Consider the following 15608-nt stretch of genomic DNA (forward strand, 5'->3'; position numbering starts at 1 on the left):
TAGGCCCCCTGCAGCTTTGCAGGCAGGCATTCCCTGCAGGACGGGGTTCCCCCTCTGGAGAGAAGGCTGGGCCGCACTGCAGAGGCCCAGAAAAGGCTGGGGAACAACTGGAGTTCACCCAGCGTCCCCACTGGGCCCCGAGTTGGGCAGTGTTGCAGTGAAGGCCCTGGATACAGGCTGGGGGTGTCCTGAACTCCAGTCCTCAGTGGAAAGGGGGGCCCTGCAACTTCCTGGGTCTCTTCCTCCCTAGTCCAGGACACTCGTGCTGCCCTCTGGAAGCCCTAGAAGTGAGTAATGCGGATTGGGCCTGGCCAGGGTGGAAGGGGCCACGCTGAGTGTTGGGCAGGGCTGGCCCCACCATGTTAAGGATTCGGGTAATCTTGTTTGAGCTCTGAGCTGGCAGCTCTGTGTGTAAGATCCCTTCTCCCTGGGTCCTGAGGGAGCCACCCGAGGGAGACTGGGCAGGCGGGTGTTTCTGGGGAGCGGCAGTGGACCCCCTGCCTTCCCCCGAGGAAGGGCCAGCACCTTCCTTAGCTGCAAGCTCTTCTCTGTGTGCAGACCAAGCCCGGCAGGTGATTTCAGCTCCTGCTTCCTCTCCTCAGGGAAATCCTAGGGAATCTCATTCTGCAAAGGGAGCGGCCTGTCTCCTAGCAGGATTTTTAATTTGGATTTAAGTGCAATAATGGTTACTCATTTGATGTGTCATTAGTCACATTGCTCCTTAATGAGAGATTGTGCGTTTTTCCTGCCTGGCTTTGTGGCTTGCTAATAAAGTTCTATGGACATGCAAATGTTTATAGAGGCTCACCGAAGTCAAGGGTGGGAATTGCGTGCAGCTAATTAAAAGCCTCCCTCACACTCACGCACACACACCTCCTCCCAGGGAAATTATCTGGGGGAGGGGAAGGGGACGGCAGCACAAACCCGCGTTTTCAGTAACAGCACCTGGGAGCCCTTTTGGTCGAGGGCCAGAGAGGATGTGGAGGAAGGGACGCCGGAGTCCAAACAGAAGCTGAGCAGGGCAGGGCAGGGCCGGCTGAAGGGGAGGGCAGCTGTTCCAATCCCAGGTGTACCCTTCCTGGCTGTGTGGCCCAGTAGTCAGACTGTGCGTCTGTGCACGCACACATTCAGAGTGTGTGCTGGCTTAGAATGTGTTCTCTGTTGGAGAAGATTTTGTAACTCTCTTACTGTTGGCAGAGTCCTGGCCAAGAAAATCAGGTGGTTTGGAATTTTCGCCCTTAAGTGGAGCTAGGGGTACATCTCTCAGGAGAGGTGACCCAGGGAGGCATGGGTGGCTCTGATGGGGTGAGGGGAGGGGTGTCACTCATGGTTGGGGGAGGGTGAGTGAGTGCTGGGCCTAGGGGTGGGGGCTGTAGCCTCTTCCTCTTTTTGGTACCTGGTGGGTGGGGAGGGGGCTTTCCTTGATCTGACCTCCACCTGGGGGCCATGAGTGCCTCTAGTTAACCTAGGCAGGGCCAGCCAGGGTTAATGCCGTGGTCAGGGCATGGCAGTCCCATTTGATGGTTCAGGGCTGTGCCCAAGGCCCCCGTGGTGAGACCCCTTTGCGACGCTTGCCAGGGTTATCTCAAACCCATCACACTTTGGGGGGGTTATCTCAAACCCATCACACTTTGGGGGGGTTATCTCAAACCCATCACACTTTGGGGGCTCTGCAGGGAGGTTGGTTCCCACTTCTCTCTCTCTTTGATGTCCCTCCCTGACCTTGGACCACACCCAGGTCCTCCCTGAAGCCCAGGAAGCAGCTCCCAGCCTCCAGTGCCCGGCTGCCCTGGCTGACCTGCGTCTGGTGGGTGTGGGCTATTTAATGAGGGGAGTCACTGCCCGGATCCCTGCTTTCTTGTCTTGGTTCCGTGGGCCTCCGTGGGAGCTGGTAATAGAGCATCCACTTGCCTCCTCACCCCCTACAGGACACGGCTGTTTGCTGGCCCTTGAGCCAAGCTCTTGAGACCTCCCAGCCCCAGTGGGGGCCTGGCCAGGGCTCTGATGGGGCTGGGAGAACACAAGAGCTGGACCTCAGTGAGGCTGGGGCTTGTGAGAAGTGCGGGGCCAGGTCCAGCTTTTGAGGGAGGCAAGCAGGGTGTGTGGGGGATCTTTCACAGCCAGGCCGAGGGAGTGGTGAGTGGAACTGGGACCCCAGACACGGCTGCAGCCTGTCCTGCCCTCCTTGCCCCTGCCCCAGCCCAGCCCCAGCCTGGGCCTCCCCTGCCCCTGCAGTTTGTTTGGGTAACTCAACAGCCTGCTGATTTATGGGTCATTCTGCAGTGTTTTATCTGCCCAGCTGCTTTCTCTCAGTTCCTTTGAAGTAGAAAAGGGTGTTTCGGCCAGAAACACCCCAAACCCCTTAGTGATGCAGAAAGAAAAGAAAGCCTGGGCCTTCTGCTGGGCCAGGCCGGGGAGGGCCACTGTGGGACTGACCTGAGAAATTTATGGGACCCGTGGATTCATTCTGGCTCCTGGTCCCAGCCCCAGCCCCAGCCCCAAATTCTGGGGGTCGGTGGTGTTTGCTTTGCTCTTAAGCAAAGGGTCTAAGGCCAAGCCTTCCTCCCTCCCTCCTGTGTGCAGGGCATTAGTTACGACCCCACAGCTTGCACTAGTTCTCAGGGATTCAGAGGCAGCACCCAGGACCTGCTTTAGGAGCTCCCTGCCCATCCGATGGCGGAGGCAGCCTGGGCGGAGCATCCCTAGAGAGCCCCAAACCCGTGGGAGGTGGGATGGATGTGGCTCCGTCTGCTGCCGATGGCTGGCCCAGGCCCTGTGAGTGGTGCCGTCTCTGCAGGGACCCAAGGGCAGGAAGTTGGAGCGGAGGAGCCAGGGTGAGTCACGGGGTGGGAGAGACACTCTCTCCTCACTCGCTCTCACTGGCTCTCCTTCATTCATTCTCATTCTGTTTATTCAGCCATCCAACAAATGTTTACAAAGCCCACGTTGGAGAGTAGATCGCTGACATTTGAGCTGGGGAGAGTGAAGATCGATTGATCCTGGCTCAGGGGACGGATAAGGGGTGTGGAGGGGAGGGTGGAGGGGGTCCTCCGGGGCTGTGCCTTTGAGCAGACCCTGCTGCCGTGAGGAGCCATGCCCAGGGCTCTTGGCCTCCTCAGCCTGGCCCTCTGTCTAACCCCGCTCCTTCTCTCCCCTGCAGCAGGCAGGCTCCGGAGAGTTCCGCACGCTGCGGAAAGGCTTCTCGCCCTACCACTCGGAGTCCCAGCTTGCGTCCCTGCCGCCCTCCTACCAGGACTCCCTGCAGAACGTGAGTGTGCACCCCAAAAAAGCCCATATGTTCTGGATGAGGGGCTGAGGCTCAGGCGGGCCAGTGACCTGCCCGGAGGGGCACAAGGATCTAGGTGCCCGAGTTCAGCCCCAGCCCTAGGCCCTGTGTCCCTGTGTCCCGTCCAGTGTGGCAGTTAGAGGCGGAGTCCCAGGTGGATTGACACTGCCGGAGGTGCGGGGCAGTCTCCAGAGGCCACGTGCGCAGGGCTGCCCATGCGCAGCCGCTGTCCCTCTGAGCAGCTCATTAGCCTGTGCCACTCCTTGGCCACAGCAGGGAGAGGGTGTCCGGCCAGCCCTGGAGCTTGGGGTTCAGGTTTGTGGATTCTGCACTGAAATGACCAGCCTGATGCCTCCAGGGGTATCCTCTGCCCCTACCTGGCTGTCCTGGCCTGGAGGGAATGGGGTGGGCAGCTTGGAGCCAGCTCCCGGGAAGTGGAGCCTAGCTCAGGGCTGTGCCCTGTAGATAGATATGATGGCAGTGGGGAGCCACAGGAGTCCAGGCCCACTTGCCCTCCTAGGACTGGGGGCCTTGCCTTGGGCTTAACACCTCCGGGAGCCCTGGCAGGTGCATAGCTGATGCTTAGGAAGCACTGGCTGTTCTCGTTGAGGCACCTGCAGAGCCGTGTATGGAGGTGCTTCTTGGGCAGCACGTGTGCTTGTAGCAGCTGTACCCCTTCCTGCTCTCTCCCCTGCACCCCTCGCCCACAAGGCTGACCCCAGGCCCCCGCTGCAGAGCTTGCTGGGCCTCAGTGCTGGCTGCTGGTTCTGTGATTTCTCTTTTGCTGCCCTTCCACCTTCTCCAGGAATGCAGCTGTAGGGCCTGTGCAGGCAGCAAAGCCTGCCAATGGCCGATATTCCAACTATTTATCCGGGAGTCCCGAGGCTGAACGAAGCTCTAACTGTTTCACGGTGGAGGGCTCTGAAAAGCCAAGGGATGCCCTCACGGTGCTGGCTCCTTAGTCTTCATGCCCCGTGCCTCTCATCCATTCAGATCGTGGGAGGGAGTAATAGCAGCTAGCAGTTACCCAGTGCTGTGTCCTGAAGTCCTCTGTGTGGCCTGCAGGTCGGGAAGTGCTGTGTAAGCACAGCTCTCACATGTACCAGGCCCGCCAGATGCTGTCTCCCTGCAGGCCTCTGGAGAGCACAACCCAGGCATGGGCCGAGCCTCAAGGCCTGAGAGTGAGGATAAAATGCTGTCAGAGTTGGGGAATGTTCAGGAAGGCTTCCTGGAGGAGGCAGCCTTGGGAAAGGGTTTGTTCCCCTTGCCTCCCTTTTTCCTCTAGACTGCTCTGTGCATGAGGGGGTGTCCCCTACTTTAGAGAGGAGGAAGTGAGGCTCATTGGGGTGGGGTGGATGGCCAGGGCCCCATGGTGAGTGCGTACTGGTGCCTGTGTGTGCCTAGAGGTCGGGGGCCAGCGTGGGGGCTGTGCAGGGGTCGCTCCTCCGTGAGGCCGGGAGGCCAGGTGATGAACTGAGGTGCAGGGGCTGTGATCGGGGCTGGTCGGTGGGCAGGCCTCCAGGAATGGGATGAACTGAGGTGCAGGGGCCGTGATTGGGGCTGGTCGGCGGGCAGGCCCCCAGGAGTGGGTGTTGAGGGGTCGAGGTGTCTTGTGAGAGAGGCTGCCATGAAGCCTGGAAAAGTGGCTGCTGTGGAGGGGCCAGGGCCAGAGGCCCAGGGCTGGACCTCGTGGAGTGTTCACAGGGCACCGGGCCCTTGCTGGGGCCTGGAGAGCCTATGTCCGGCACTTGGACCCCCGGGGAGAGTGAGGGGGTTATCCGGAGAGGGCCGTCTCCGGGCTCAGACACCACCTGGGACACAGGCCCTTCCAGACCCAGGCAAGTCTCCTTTAAGGCTACCTGTGGGTCATGGGCAGTGAGGGCATGCCGGAGAGTCCCTGGGTAAAGCAGGTGACTCTCTGGGGTGGACACCCCCTCCCTGCCCACTGCTGCCCATACCCTCCATCCGCTGGCTGTCAGGGCAGGTGCCCAGGCTGGTCCCCAGTGGAGGGTGGGAGGTGGTTTATACCCATCAGCCTCCTGAGGGAGGACACTCAGAGTTGTGCCGTCATCACAATAGAACATTTTCATCACCCCAGAAAGACACCCTGTACCCATCAGCCGTCACTCCCGTCCCCCTTCCTCCCAGCCACCGGCAACTACCGATTGGTTGGTGCTTTCTGTCTCCACGGATTCGCCTATTCTGGATATTTCGTATAAATGGAATCACATGACGTGTGGCCTTTTGTGTCAAGCTTCTTTCACTCCAAATCTTGTTCTCAGGGTCCAGCCACAGGTACCCTGTATTGGTGTTCATTGCTTTTCATGGCTGAATACTATTCCATTGTGTGGGTGGAACACATGGTTCCTTCATTTGTTGCTGCACATTTGGATCGTTTCCATGTTTGGGTTCACATGAATGGTGTTGCTCTGAGCGTTTGGGGACAGGTATTTTGTGGATGTCTATTTTCAGTTCTCTCTGGTGCACACTGGTATCCTCACTTTGGGCACCAGCTCAGGAGTCCCACAGACTTGGGTTCAACGCCCAGCCCCATTGTTTACAAGCTGTTTGGTCTTGGGCAAGCCATTCTCTTAGCCTCACTCTCCTTGTCTGTAAAGTGGGCATGTAGGCCAGGCTCAGTGGCTCACGCCTATAATCCCATCACTTTGGGAGGCCAAGACAGGAGGATTGCTTGAGTCCAGGAGTTCAAGACCAGCCTGGGCAACATGATGAAACCCCATCTCTACAAAAAAAAAAAAAAAAAAGGCCAGGCATGGTGGTGTGCACCTGTAGTTCCAACTACTCTGGAAGCTGGGGTGGGAGGATTGCTTGAACCTGGGAGGTCAAGGCTGCAGTGAGCTGAGATGGTGCCACTGTACTTCAGCCTGGGCGACAGAGTGAGATCCTCTCACTCAAAAAAAAAAAAACGTGGGCATGTATGAACATGTAAAAAGATAGTGCCTGCTGGGAGCAGTGTGACAAGGACTCAGTGGGCCCATCTGCCCTAAGTGGGTACCTAGTCAGTGGGAGGTGTGTGTGGCCTGAGGGGGCTGAGTTCTAGCGCAGTTGGGGGCCCCTGCACCCCGGGAATGCCCTGGAGGTAACACTAGGACTTTGTCTAGTCCTGGTGTCACTTTCAGGATCCCAGGCCACGCCCTCGCTGGCACCCACCACTGCCCAGTGAGGTGGGCAGGAGAGGGGCGGCTTGCACAGCCCACCCCCATGCTCCTGGCTTCCCTCCTGCCTGTGCTGCAGAAATCCCAGCCCCCTGGAGCTGGGGGCTGTAACAGGACGGGCAGCCCAGGGGACTGGTGCAGATGGGAACATGAGGCCAGAGGTGCCAGGGGCCGGCTGGCACATGACCTGTGTTCTGCAGCAGAAGGTGCAGGAAGGTGTAGGTGCCCAGGACTCCCAGGGCCGTACGTGTGCGACTGGCGCCCCCTGCTGTCCGGCACGAGGAGTGCCACCTTCTGCGTCAGGCCAGGGCGCCCCCTTGCGCTGCCCCAGGGGGAACCCCCCGGTGTCCCTGTTGGGTTCCCTACACTACAGAGACCCAACAGCCTGGGCTGGAGTTAGGGGTCTGCACACACCCTGGGGCAGAGGACTCTTTCTGTTGTCCAGACGAGGAAACCGAGGCTCAGCGTGGGTTGGGTCCCACCTCAATGATTCTTTCCTAGACCCCAGGGCTCAGGGGTCCTCCGGAGGTAGCAACTCCCAGGCCCCCTAGCCTCAGGGGTGGGGCCTGGTCTCCATGTGGAGGCAGGAGCCGGTCAACCTGCAAGGCCCTGGGAGCAGGTCCAGGCAAGGGCGGGCGGGGAGGGCACCAGGGGTTGGCTGCCAGGCCTGCAGGGGGTTCCGGGCCCTGAGGGTCACAGAGCCCAGCCCTGCAGTGTTAGGTGGCCCCATGATGCGGGCCTGGGTGGGTGGGATTCCAGCCCAGCTCCCTGAGCCTGCCAGGCCATTGGGAGGCGTCATCAGGGCCCCATTTACAGAGAGGGCAGCAGACTCAGCTTCCATGGTTGGCCCAAGGATTGCCAGAGGTGGGAGTCCCAAAGACGTCCTGGAAACCCCGCTTCCAGGGCACACAGGGCACCGCTGGGTGTCTTCTGTCTGGCTCTGGGCACTTGTAAGTTCCTCCCAAGCCTCTCCCAGCATCTTGTGACCTGCTGGTTTCTGTTGGGCCCCTGTGGTCCCCACTGCAGCCCGAGGCAGAAGCCCTGCACCTGGCTTCCAAGCCACATGGACCCTTCCGGGCAGGAAGCTGGGGGTGGAACTGCCCGCCCCTGGGTAGACAAGCAGCTTCTGACAGAGGCTGGGTCCCCTCCCCGAGGCCTGATGTGGGAGCTGGGCACCTGGCGGCCAATTCATCCCACAGGGCTGGGAGGTAGCAGCTGGGAGGCAGGCCCCAGGAGTGCTCAGGGCGAAGCCGGCCTCGCCCACTGGTGGCTCCAGGGTGGGCAGGGCAAGGGAGTTTGGAGTCAGGTGCCAGGGTTGAGTCCAGACCTTCCTGGTCTTGCTGCGATCTGGGTCTCTTGCCCTCCCTGGGCTGAACTTACTTTCCCTGCAAAACAAGATGCTAGGTCTTATCTGTGGGGTGTTGTAGGGGAGCCTGAGAGGTGTGGGTGGGCCCTGGACCACCCCTCTTGCCTCTGTGCTATCAGGGACCATTTCATCTGCAGAAGACCTGGTGGGCGGGACTGGCCAGACTGGCTGTGGGCTCCTTGGGTCTCCGTCGGCACACCTGCCTCCTCTGCCTCACCCCGGTCCCCTTTTCCTCTTGCCTGGGCCATGGCCCCTCAGAATCGGGGCCTTCTCTGAGCCACCGGTCATTCCTGTGGGAGCCAGCCAGGGTGAGCTGTGTGATTGCCTCCCCCAGGGCCCGGCCTGCCCCGCACCTGAGCTGCCCTCGCCCCCCTCTGCTGGCTACAGCCCTGCAGGACAGAAGCCCGAGGCTGTCGTGCACGCCATGAAGGTGAGGGCCACTACCCGCTCCCTCAGAAGTCCTCAGATGCTGGGTGCGCTGCGAGACTGTGGGACCTTTGCACTTGGGGGTATCCAAGTGGCAGGGGTGGGGGGGTTTCATCTGTGTGTGGGTGGCTGGGTGACCATGGCTGCCTGGAGCACTGTGAGGCAGAACTCAGAGGTGGCAGTCATAAGTGTGTCACCTGTCTGCCATCCCTGAGCCACTGCACCTAACAAGACTGAGGTCTGGGGTCGGGGAGGGCAGGTACCCCACTAAGGCCAGAGAGATAGGGGCAGGAGTGGGGCTAGAACTAACCTCAAGTCTGCCAGGCCCAGCCTCTGCAGGTGCAGACTGGTGAGTCCGATGGGCTTCGGTTTCTCCAGGCTGTGCACACCTGAGCACAGTCCCCACTCCCATGCCCCCCTTCCTCCTATGTACGTGCCCCATGACATCCCACATGCATGCACGGACACGCCCACGCCTACTCACACCCCCTCCACGTGGCGAGTGCCCACTCATCTCCAGCGGGCCCTGGGTTGGAGTGAGTCCACCTGTCTGAGGGTCTTCCCTGCCCAGCCTACTTCCTCCCAGGTGGCCCAGCCATGAGCTGCTTCCCTTGTAGGGCATCCACAGTGTCAGCAGGGTGAGATGACAACCTGCCCCTCAGTTTTTTCCACGCTTGTCCCCAGGGGCCCAGTGGCTCAGGGTCCTCAGCTTTGGTTTGCAGCAGGGGAGGCTGAGGATCAGGGGCCAGGTGATTTGCCCGAGGTCTGCCGGTGGCCTCTGCCCCTGACCCCGAGACCCTTTCCCTTCAGGTCCTGGAGGTACACGAGAATCTGGACCGGCAGCTCCAAGACAGCTGTGAGGAGGACCTGAGTGAGAAGGAGAAGGCCATCGTTCGCGAGATGTGCAACGTGAGGCTTCCAGGAGCGGGGGGCAGAGGCTTGGCACTGAGTGCGACCAGGGCCACCCAGCATGGCCATACCCTTCCCCATGTGGGACTCCATTTCTCGAATGCTCAGCGAGGGCTGGGTGGCCTTGGATGGCTGGGGGGAGGCCTCAGAGGCGCTAGGAGCCCCGACCCGTCATCATCTCGCTGCCCCTTGCCCTTCCCAGAGGGCCCCTGGTGTCTGTAGATCCGCCCTCCCCAGGAGTGCCGTGCCTGGAGTTCTGGACAGAGCCTGAGCCCCCTCCACCCCCCGGGACTGGTTTGTTCACCCCAGGTGTTCCCTGGGTGCTGGAGCCCCCTGTGGCTGCCGGCTGGGCAGATGGTGCTCAGAGCAGGAGGTCCAGGTGGAACCCTCCAGCCCGCCAGGCTGGGGCCGCCCAGGAGAGCCCCGTGCCCGACCCAGCTGAGCGCTGTCGGCGGTCTCCTTGGGTGCTTGCAGGAGCCATCGGAGAAGGAGTTTCATAGGGTCTGAACCCAGGGCTTAAAGGGGAGCGAGGGGCTCTGAACTGTGCAGCCCCTCCCCCACATCACCTAGTGGGGCCCATGGACCCCACTGGACAGCTGCAAGGCTGAGCCACACCCCAGCAGTGACCTGCTCAGGCCCGACAGTTAGCGTGGCATGCAAAGACCTGGTGTGGGTGTCTCTGGGCCTGCAGTGGCCTCCGTGTCCCTCCTGGCCCCATGGCTCTGAGGACGTGGGCGATTCTGCCGTGATGAGGCGGCGGATGTGCACAGGCGGCAGGTGGACGCGGGTGAGTCCCATCACTCACATCTCTCTCCTCTCCACAGGTGGTCTGGAGAAAGCTGGGAGATGCAGCCAGCTCCAAGCCCTCCATACGGCAGCACCTGTCTGGGAACCAGTTCAAGGGGCCTTTGTAGGGCCGCTCTTCTGTGGACGTGGACTGGCCCTGCTGGGGGTCCCCAGGGGGAGTTTCAGGCCCAGACACGGGCAGGACCTCCAGCCCGGCCCCCGTCTTCTTCCTCTGTGGTGAATTGTACATAGGACGCTGCCCGCGCTGGCCCAGCTGCCATGGGTCCGATGCACTGGCCCAAGCCGCCATCTCCCGCCTCACACACCAGCAACCCGGGAAGACGAGATGCTGTGACCGTTCCTGCAGCAGAGCGGCCCGGACGCCTCGTTCCCTCTCTGCGCCCTGGGCCCTGGGCTCCGTGAGCAAGAGGCTGCAGGCTGCTTCTGAGATGCAGTCTGGGGACTGTCCAGGGTCCTGTGTCCTGCCTGGGATGGAGGGGCCACTCATCAAACCCTCTACTCCCCGGCTGCCACCCACACTGGACAGAGACCACCACTACCTGGGTCTTGACGCAGGTGGCACCACTTCTTGCCCACATGCCGTGGCCTGGCCCCAGGCCCACCAAGCACTGGGTCCCCGGCATGTGGACAAGGCCACTCACCATGTCTGTGGCTGGCTGGAGGCTGCCCTGGGCCCTTCCTGTGACCCTCAGCCTTGGAGCTCAGGGTGCCCTCACACCTGAGGATCTGTGCTCAGCCACCCGACGCCCGCTGCTCCTTGCTTTTGGAGGTCATCCCCCTCCCCCACAGTCTCTGCAATGTCCCCCTGCCACCCTGTCCAGGCTATGCCCTTTTTGGGCTCCTCTGCCCCATGCCTGAGGCATGTCCCTTTTTGTGGTTTACATGACAGGCCAGTAACATAGGAAGGGCCTGGGGAGAGTTTCTGGGCTGAGCCACACGTGATTTTCCTGATGGGCAGCACTGGGCCACCGCTGGGGCTCTGGTTGGCTGTGACCTCCCCCAGGGCCTGGATGTATCTTGGGTTCCTGTGGACAGAGCTCTCCGGGCTGCAGACGAGAGTTCTGTCCTTTTTGGGAAGGAGCGGGTCTGGCCAGGTTCTGCCTTTAGTTTGTGGTGTGACCTTTAGCAGTTCACTCAGCCTCTCTGGGCTCTTGGTGGAAACAGGTCTCTGAGGTTCCTTTTCGGCCATGCTTATGGCTCCAGGTCATCCAGCGCCACAGGGCAGGGGTCCTCACTGAGGGGGCGTGAGCCAACAGCCGACGGCTGAGGGCGGGCCGGGTGGAGCTGAGTTCTGCTGCCTTGCTGTCGCTGCGGGTGGACAGTTGCCTCCCCACTCTGAGCCCGTGTCCTCAGTTGTAAAATGGGCAGCATAAGGTCCTCCTCACAGGATTCTGGGGATGAAGTGAGATCTTCAGTGTAAATGACCATGTATAAACTGTAAAGTGCAATAGAAAATTGTGTGTGTGAGGAAAATAAGGCCTAGAGGGGGTGATGTGTGGCACATGACAGGAGATCCCACAGCCGCAGCGCGGGGACAGGCGGCTTCCCCACATCCGCTCATGCCACTCTAAGCAGCCCTGGCTCTTGAGTCCAGGACCTCACCAGGTCCTCATCAGACTCCTGTGCTCTTGCAGGGGGTGCTAGAGCCCCATCTGAAGAGCCCAGAGAGGCTGTCTTCCTACCCAGCAGGTCTCACGCAGGCCCAAGGCTGGGGATGCAGGCAAGAGGAGGGAGATGGCGGCCCTGGCCCTCTCCCTAGCTGGTGGCTCTATTCTGAGCAGTTCTTGCTGCCCGTTTGCTCTCAGGGGAAAGGCTCACGCCCCCCATCTTAGCCCCAGGGGGGTAAGTGGGTGCTGGTGATGGGATGGTGTGGCGCTCCTGCCGTGGGTGTCGCCAGGAGGCTCTTTGGGAAGGAGTGTTGCCTGGTCAGATGGTGCGCTCTCGGTCACTAGGGGTGTACACGTGAAGTTGGGTGAACACCTGCTGCTCACGGTACCCAGTGATTCTTGCCCGAGTGGGCAGCTGAGCAGAGGCCCTTCTGGGTCTTGGAGTCCAAAGAACCGCAGAGTAGCCCAAGGGGTGTGGGTCCATTTTGAGTGGCAGCCAAGTCTGGGAGCCCGTGTGCGTCATGTTTGGGTCAGGTTGGCTTGGCCACCACTGAAATAAGCAATAAGTACGGGCTCCTGGTACCTGTGGATCTCCCGCAAACAGGCCCAGAGAACAGCCTTGAAGCCACCTTTCCCCTCAAGGGGACTGACCCTGTCTTTAATGCTGCAGTGGCCGCGTCCAGGGATCAGTGGAACATTGCTTTGAGAACCTTCCTGCCTGTTACGGAGGCAGCACAAAGCTGGTGCCCCCTGAGCCAATGGCACTGGGATGGCTTTCTAGGACAGAACCCTGTCAGTGACAGTCACATCTCAAACTAATAGCTGATTTTAAAAGCCAGCAGCAGCGATGCTATGTACCTGAGTACAGGTGGCAGTTGCAGAGCCGTGGGCTGTAGAGGGTCAGATGGGGCTTCCCACAGGGGAAATCTGGGTGCTGCAGCTCAGGGTGACTCCCAGCTCTGTCACTAGCAGGGCGACCCCTTCCTTCTGGAGCCTTAGCTCTGAAAGCCCCCAGTGGGGGTGCCCTTTCAGATGCCCCTTTCCATTTCAAAGGCTCTGATTCTTGATCTTGAAGCCGGACGCGGCACTGGCACTCGGCTTCAGTTTCCACTGTGACAGGCGGAGGTCTCCTTTAGCCCCAGCCCAGGCGGCCAAGCCCATCCTGGCCTCAGAACATGCTGAGCACATTTTGTAGGGTGGCACCTTTTTATCCAAGTTACTAGCTACACATCAGTGTTTAAAGAGAAAAAAGTGACCTTTCATTTTTTTTTTCTTGGAACTTGAGGAAACAAGATACATACTACTGATTTTTTTTTTCTTTTCTTAAAACTAAATGCATGACTGCAGAGCGGTAGAGGTGTATATTTTTCATACTGTGGGGGAAAGTATTTGTGCTGCTTTTTGGAGATGGACTGGAATGTCTGGTTTCTGTCCCCGGGCCCGGCAGCTACGTCTATTTTCTGTAGAAGGTGCCACAGTGAGACCCGGAGCCACCCCTTCCTGCCCTGGCGCCGTTTAGAGCTGGGAGCCTGTGGACTCCCGGCCTGTTTCTACCTTCTATCCAACCACTCTGTCGTGGGGAGACAAGAAGAAATAGAACTTTTTGATAGTGTGGTAAAAACATTGATTTGAACTATTTTAGTAAAAGGAGTAACAAACAAGACTGTGATAGTGTCTACTTTGAGCTAGATAAATAAAGGCCTCTTTGTGAGCCTCCTGGCTGGGTGCTCAGTGCTTGTTTCTGTCATGGGTGGCAGGGTCAGCAGGCAGAGAGAGACAGGGCCAAGGCCCCCCAAACAAACACTGCAGATGGGGGCTCAGTCGGGGCCCCTTCCACAGAGCCCTGGTCCCTCAAGGTGGATAGTGAGGCCGCTGCTCCTCCAGCTGCCTCTGCCTCATCACAGGCCAGAAGTGGAAAGGGTTTCAAACCCAAGCCCCGTGTTCCTGTGTGTGTTCTATGCAGCAAGGCTTAAAAGTTTCAAACTGGTTTGGAACTCAACCAGGTCCTCCAAAGGAAACCAAGGCAGGCACAGGATGGGGGCAGGCTGGCTTGGCAGGCAGCTGTGCCGATCCACCCAGAGTGCCTTGGGAGGCAGTGGGGTTGGCTCTGCCTGCTGTTAGCTGTAGCCAGGCCTCTCCTGCGTCCCCAGGGTCTGGAAGAAGGGCTTCTGCAAATTTTATAAGCAGGGACTGCGAAGGCCTGGAGCCCCACCTTCCACCCATAACAAAGAAAGGGATAGTTTCAGAACTGCTTTTATTTGGATAACTGACTGAAGGAGTCTCATTTGTAACCAAGATGGAATTCACAGTATGTTGTTACATTCACACTTAAAAAATATATCTCTATGTACAGGAATTTGCAAATAGATGTAAACATACATTACTTTCCAAGTACATTTCTCCCCTTCTCCCTGTAGGAAAAAAAAAAGCCATCCAACGAGGCAACCCCTTCAAAATAATTTTAATACAAAGGATGCAAACATCTATAAATCAAAAATGTGGTTCTTCTGCCCCTTCTGGGTGTCATGGGAGAGAACGTCATTGAATGAAAATGACAACAGCTTGACTTCAGATGGAATTGGACTATTTAAAATTGAGTTTCCAGGAAAAGTAGGCACTGATTTCTAGAAGGAAATTAACTCCTTACCGAAGCTATTTATTGAGCCAATATGGCTGGTTAACATCTTCACTAGTATAAAGTAACCCAGTGCAGGACTCTCAGACATTAGCTGAACCAAGTGTACACAGTCAGACTGCAAGGGCGCTGATGAGGCTACTCTGAAAGCTGGTTGTCCCTGTCCTCCAGATGTGAGGACCACTCTGATTTTATCCCAGGGGCCCGGTCCATTCTTCCCATACTGCAACTGTCGCGCATTATACAAGGTACCCTGCTGCTTACCCACTTCAACTACTCTGCAAGTCGATTAGAAAATCTTGTTAAAAAAACAAAGAGGGAAAAAAGGCTCACGTTATCTCATCCAGGCTGCCCGCCCCAGCCCCCCAACTGGAGGCATGCCAGGTGGGGGAATGGGCGGGGGCACAGGAGGCTGTCCTCCAGGGGGGACGGCAGGAGGTGGGTAGCTGGCTGGCGGCAGGCCCAACCCTGGAGGAGGATGAGGGGGGACTGCGTGGGTAGGCGGGAGGCGTGGGGGTGGGGGTGGGAAGTTGGGGTTGTAGGTGGGTGGGGGTGGGGGGTAGCCAGGAGTAGGGGGTGGGATGGCAGGTGGGGGGAAGGAGGCTGGGGGAGGAGGCACAGGTGGCGGGGGCGGGTTGGGCGGGTAGACATGGGGGTGGTAGGGCAGGTGTGCAGGTGGGCCATAGGCGGGGGGCAGGGCGCCGTAGGAGGGTCCCTCGGTCTTCATCATGGACTGCAGGCTCTGGTAGCCCTCTCCAGACATGTAGGAGCTGGTGGTGGACATCCCAGTCATGTAGCTGGAGGGGGGCGGGGGCGGGGGCCGGTGTGGCAGCGGCGGTGGCTGGTGCACAGGGGCCGGGTGGGCCGGAGGGGGAATCTGGACTTTGGGGAGATCAGTGGCATCCACAGGGCCCGGCGGCTCAGCCTCACCTAAGGCAGCAGCAAGGGGAGGCTTCCGGTCTGCAGGAGAGAGATGCATCAGTGCCCGGCCTCCGCCAGCAATGGTTGCTTTTTCAGTGCCTCCTGGCCCTTCAGGGCCATCTTTACAGAGGACCAGGGAGCAGCTGCCCCCCTCCTCTGTGGCCCAACGCATGGGCCCATGCCCCATGTCCTGATGCCACCAGATGTCTCCCCACCATCTGTCAAAAAGGCCCTCTACCCTGTCTGCGACGACCTGGGGTTTTCCCTCCCTCAGCCCTGACCACACCACCTGCAGGCAGTCTCGGCAGCGCCCGAAGCCCCCTTGTGCCCTGGCCCCAGCCCCCTCTTCCTAGTGCAAAACGTGTGGGGGCTCCTCTGTTTTTCTGCCTTCAGAAACTGACCCCAGGGGTCAGGGCCACACTGAACTCCTGTCTGCAGCAGTGGCATTTTGCAGAAAGCCTCAGAGTTAACAAAT

The 15608-nt window shown here is 59.3% G+C and overlaps 2 protein-coding genes and 1 pseudogene across 7 annotated transcripts in view; 2 read left to right on the forward strand and 1 right to left on the reverse strand.

Moving 5' to 3' along the window:
* The window catches only part of CCDC85C (coiled-coil domain containing 85C), a 91941-nt gene extending 78648 nt beyond the window's left edge, over positions 1-13293 (forward strand). For 2 of the 4 annotated variants that reach the window (XM_063643925.1, XM_055288227.2), the window contains 4 exons: positions 3161-3268; positions 8163-8258; positions 9065-9163; positions 9988-13293. In XM_063643925.1, the coding sequence (XP_063499995.1) occupies positions 3161-3268; positions 8163-8258; positions 9065-9163; positions 9988-10077 (393 nt within the window). In that variant the 3' untranslated portion in view covers positions 10078-13293. The remainder of the gene's footprint in view (positions 1-3160; positions 3269-8162; positions 8259-9064; positions 9164-9987) is intronic. The other 2 variants (XM_063643927.1, XM_063643928.1) reach the window with 1 other exon arrangement.
* LOC129488707 (uncharacterized) lies at positions 10078-13293 on the forward strand (annotated as a pseudogene).
* A 521-nt stretch (positions 13294-13814) lies between these two features.
* CCNK (cyclin K) overlaps positions 13815-15608 on the reverse strand; it is a 30370-nt gene continuing 28576 nt past the window's right edge. For all 3 annotated transcript variants that reach the window (XM_055288225.2, XM_055288224.2, XM_055288226.2), the window contains one exon: positions 13815-15172. In XM_055288225.2, the coding sequence (XP_055144200.1) occupies positions 14547-15172 (626 nt within the window). In that variant the 3' untranslated portion in view covers positions 13815-14546. The remainder of the gene's footprint in view (positions 15173-15608) is intronic.

Source organism: Symphalangus syndactylus, chromosome 8 (assembly GCF_028878055.3).
Source record: "Symphalangus syndactylus isolate Jambi chromosome 8, NHGRI_mSymSyn1-v2.1_pri, whole genome shotgun sequence".
NCBI lineage: Eukaryota > Metazoa > Chordata > Mammalia > Primates > Hylobatidae > Symphalangus > Symphalangus syndactylus.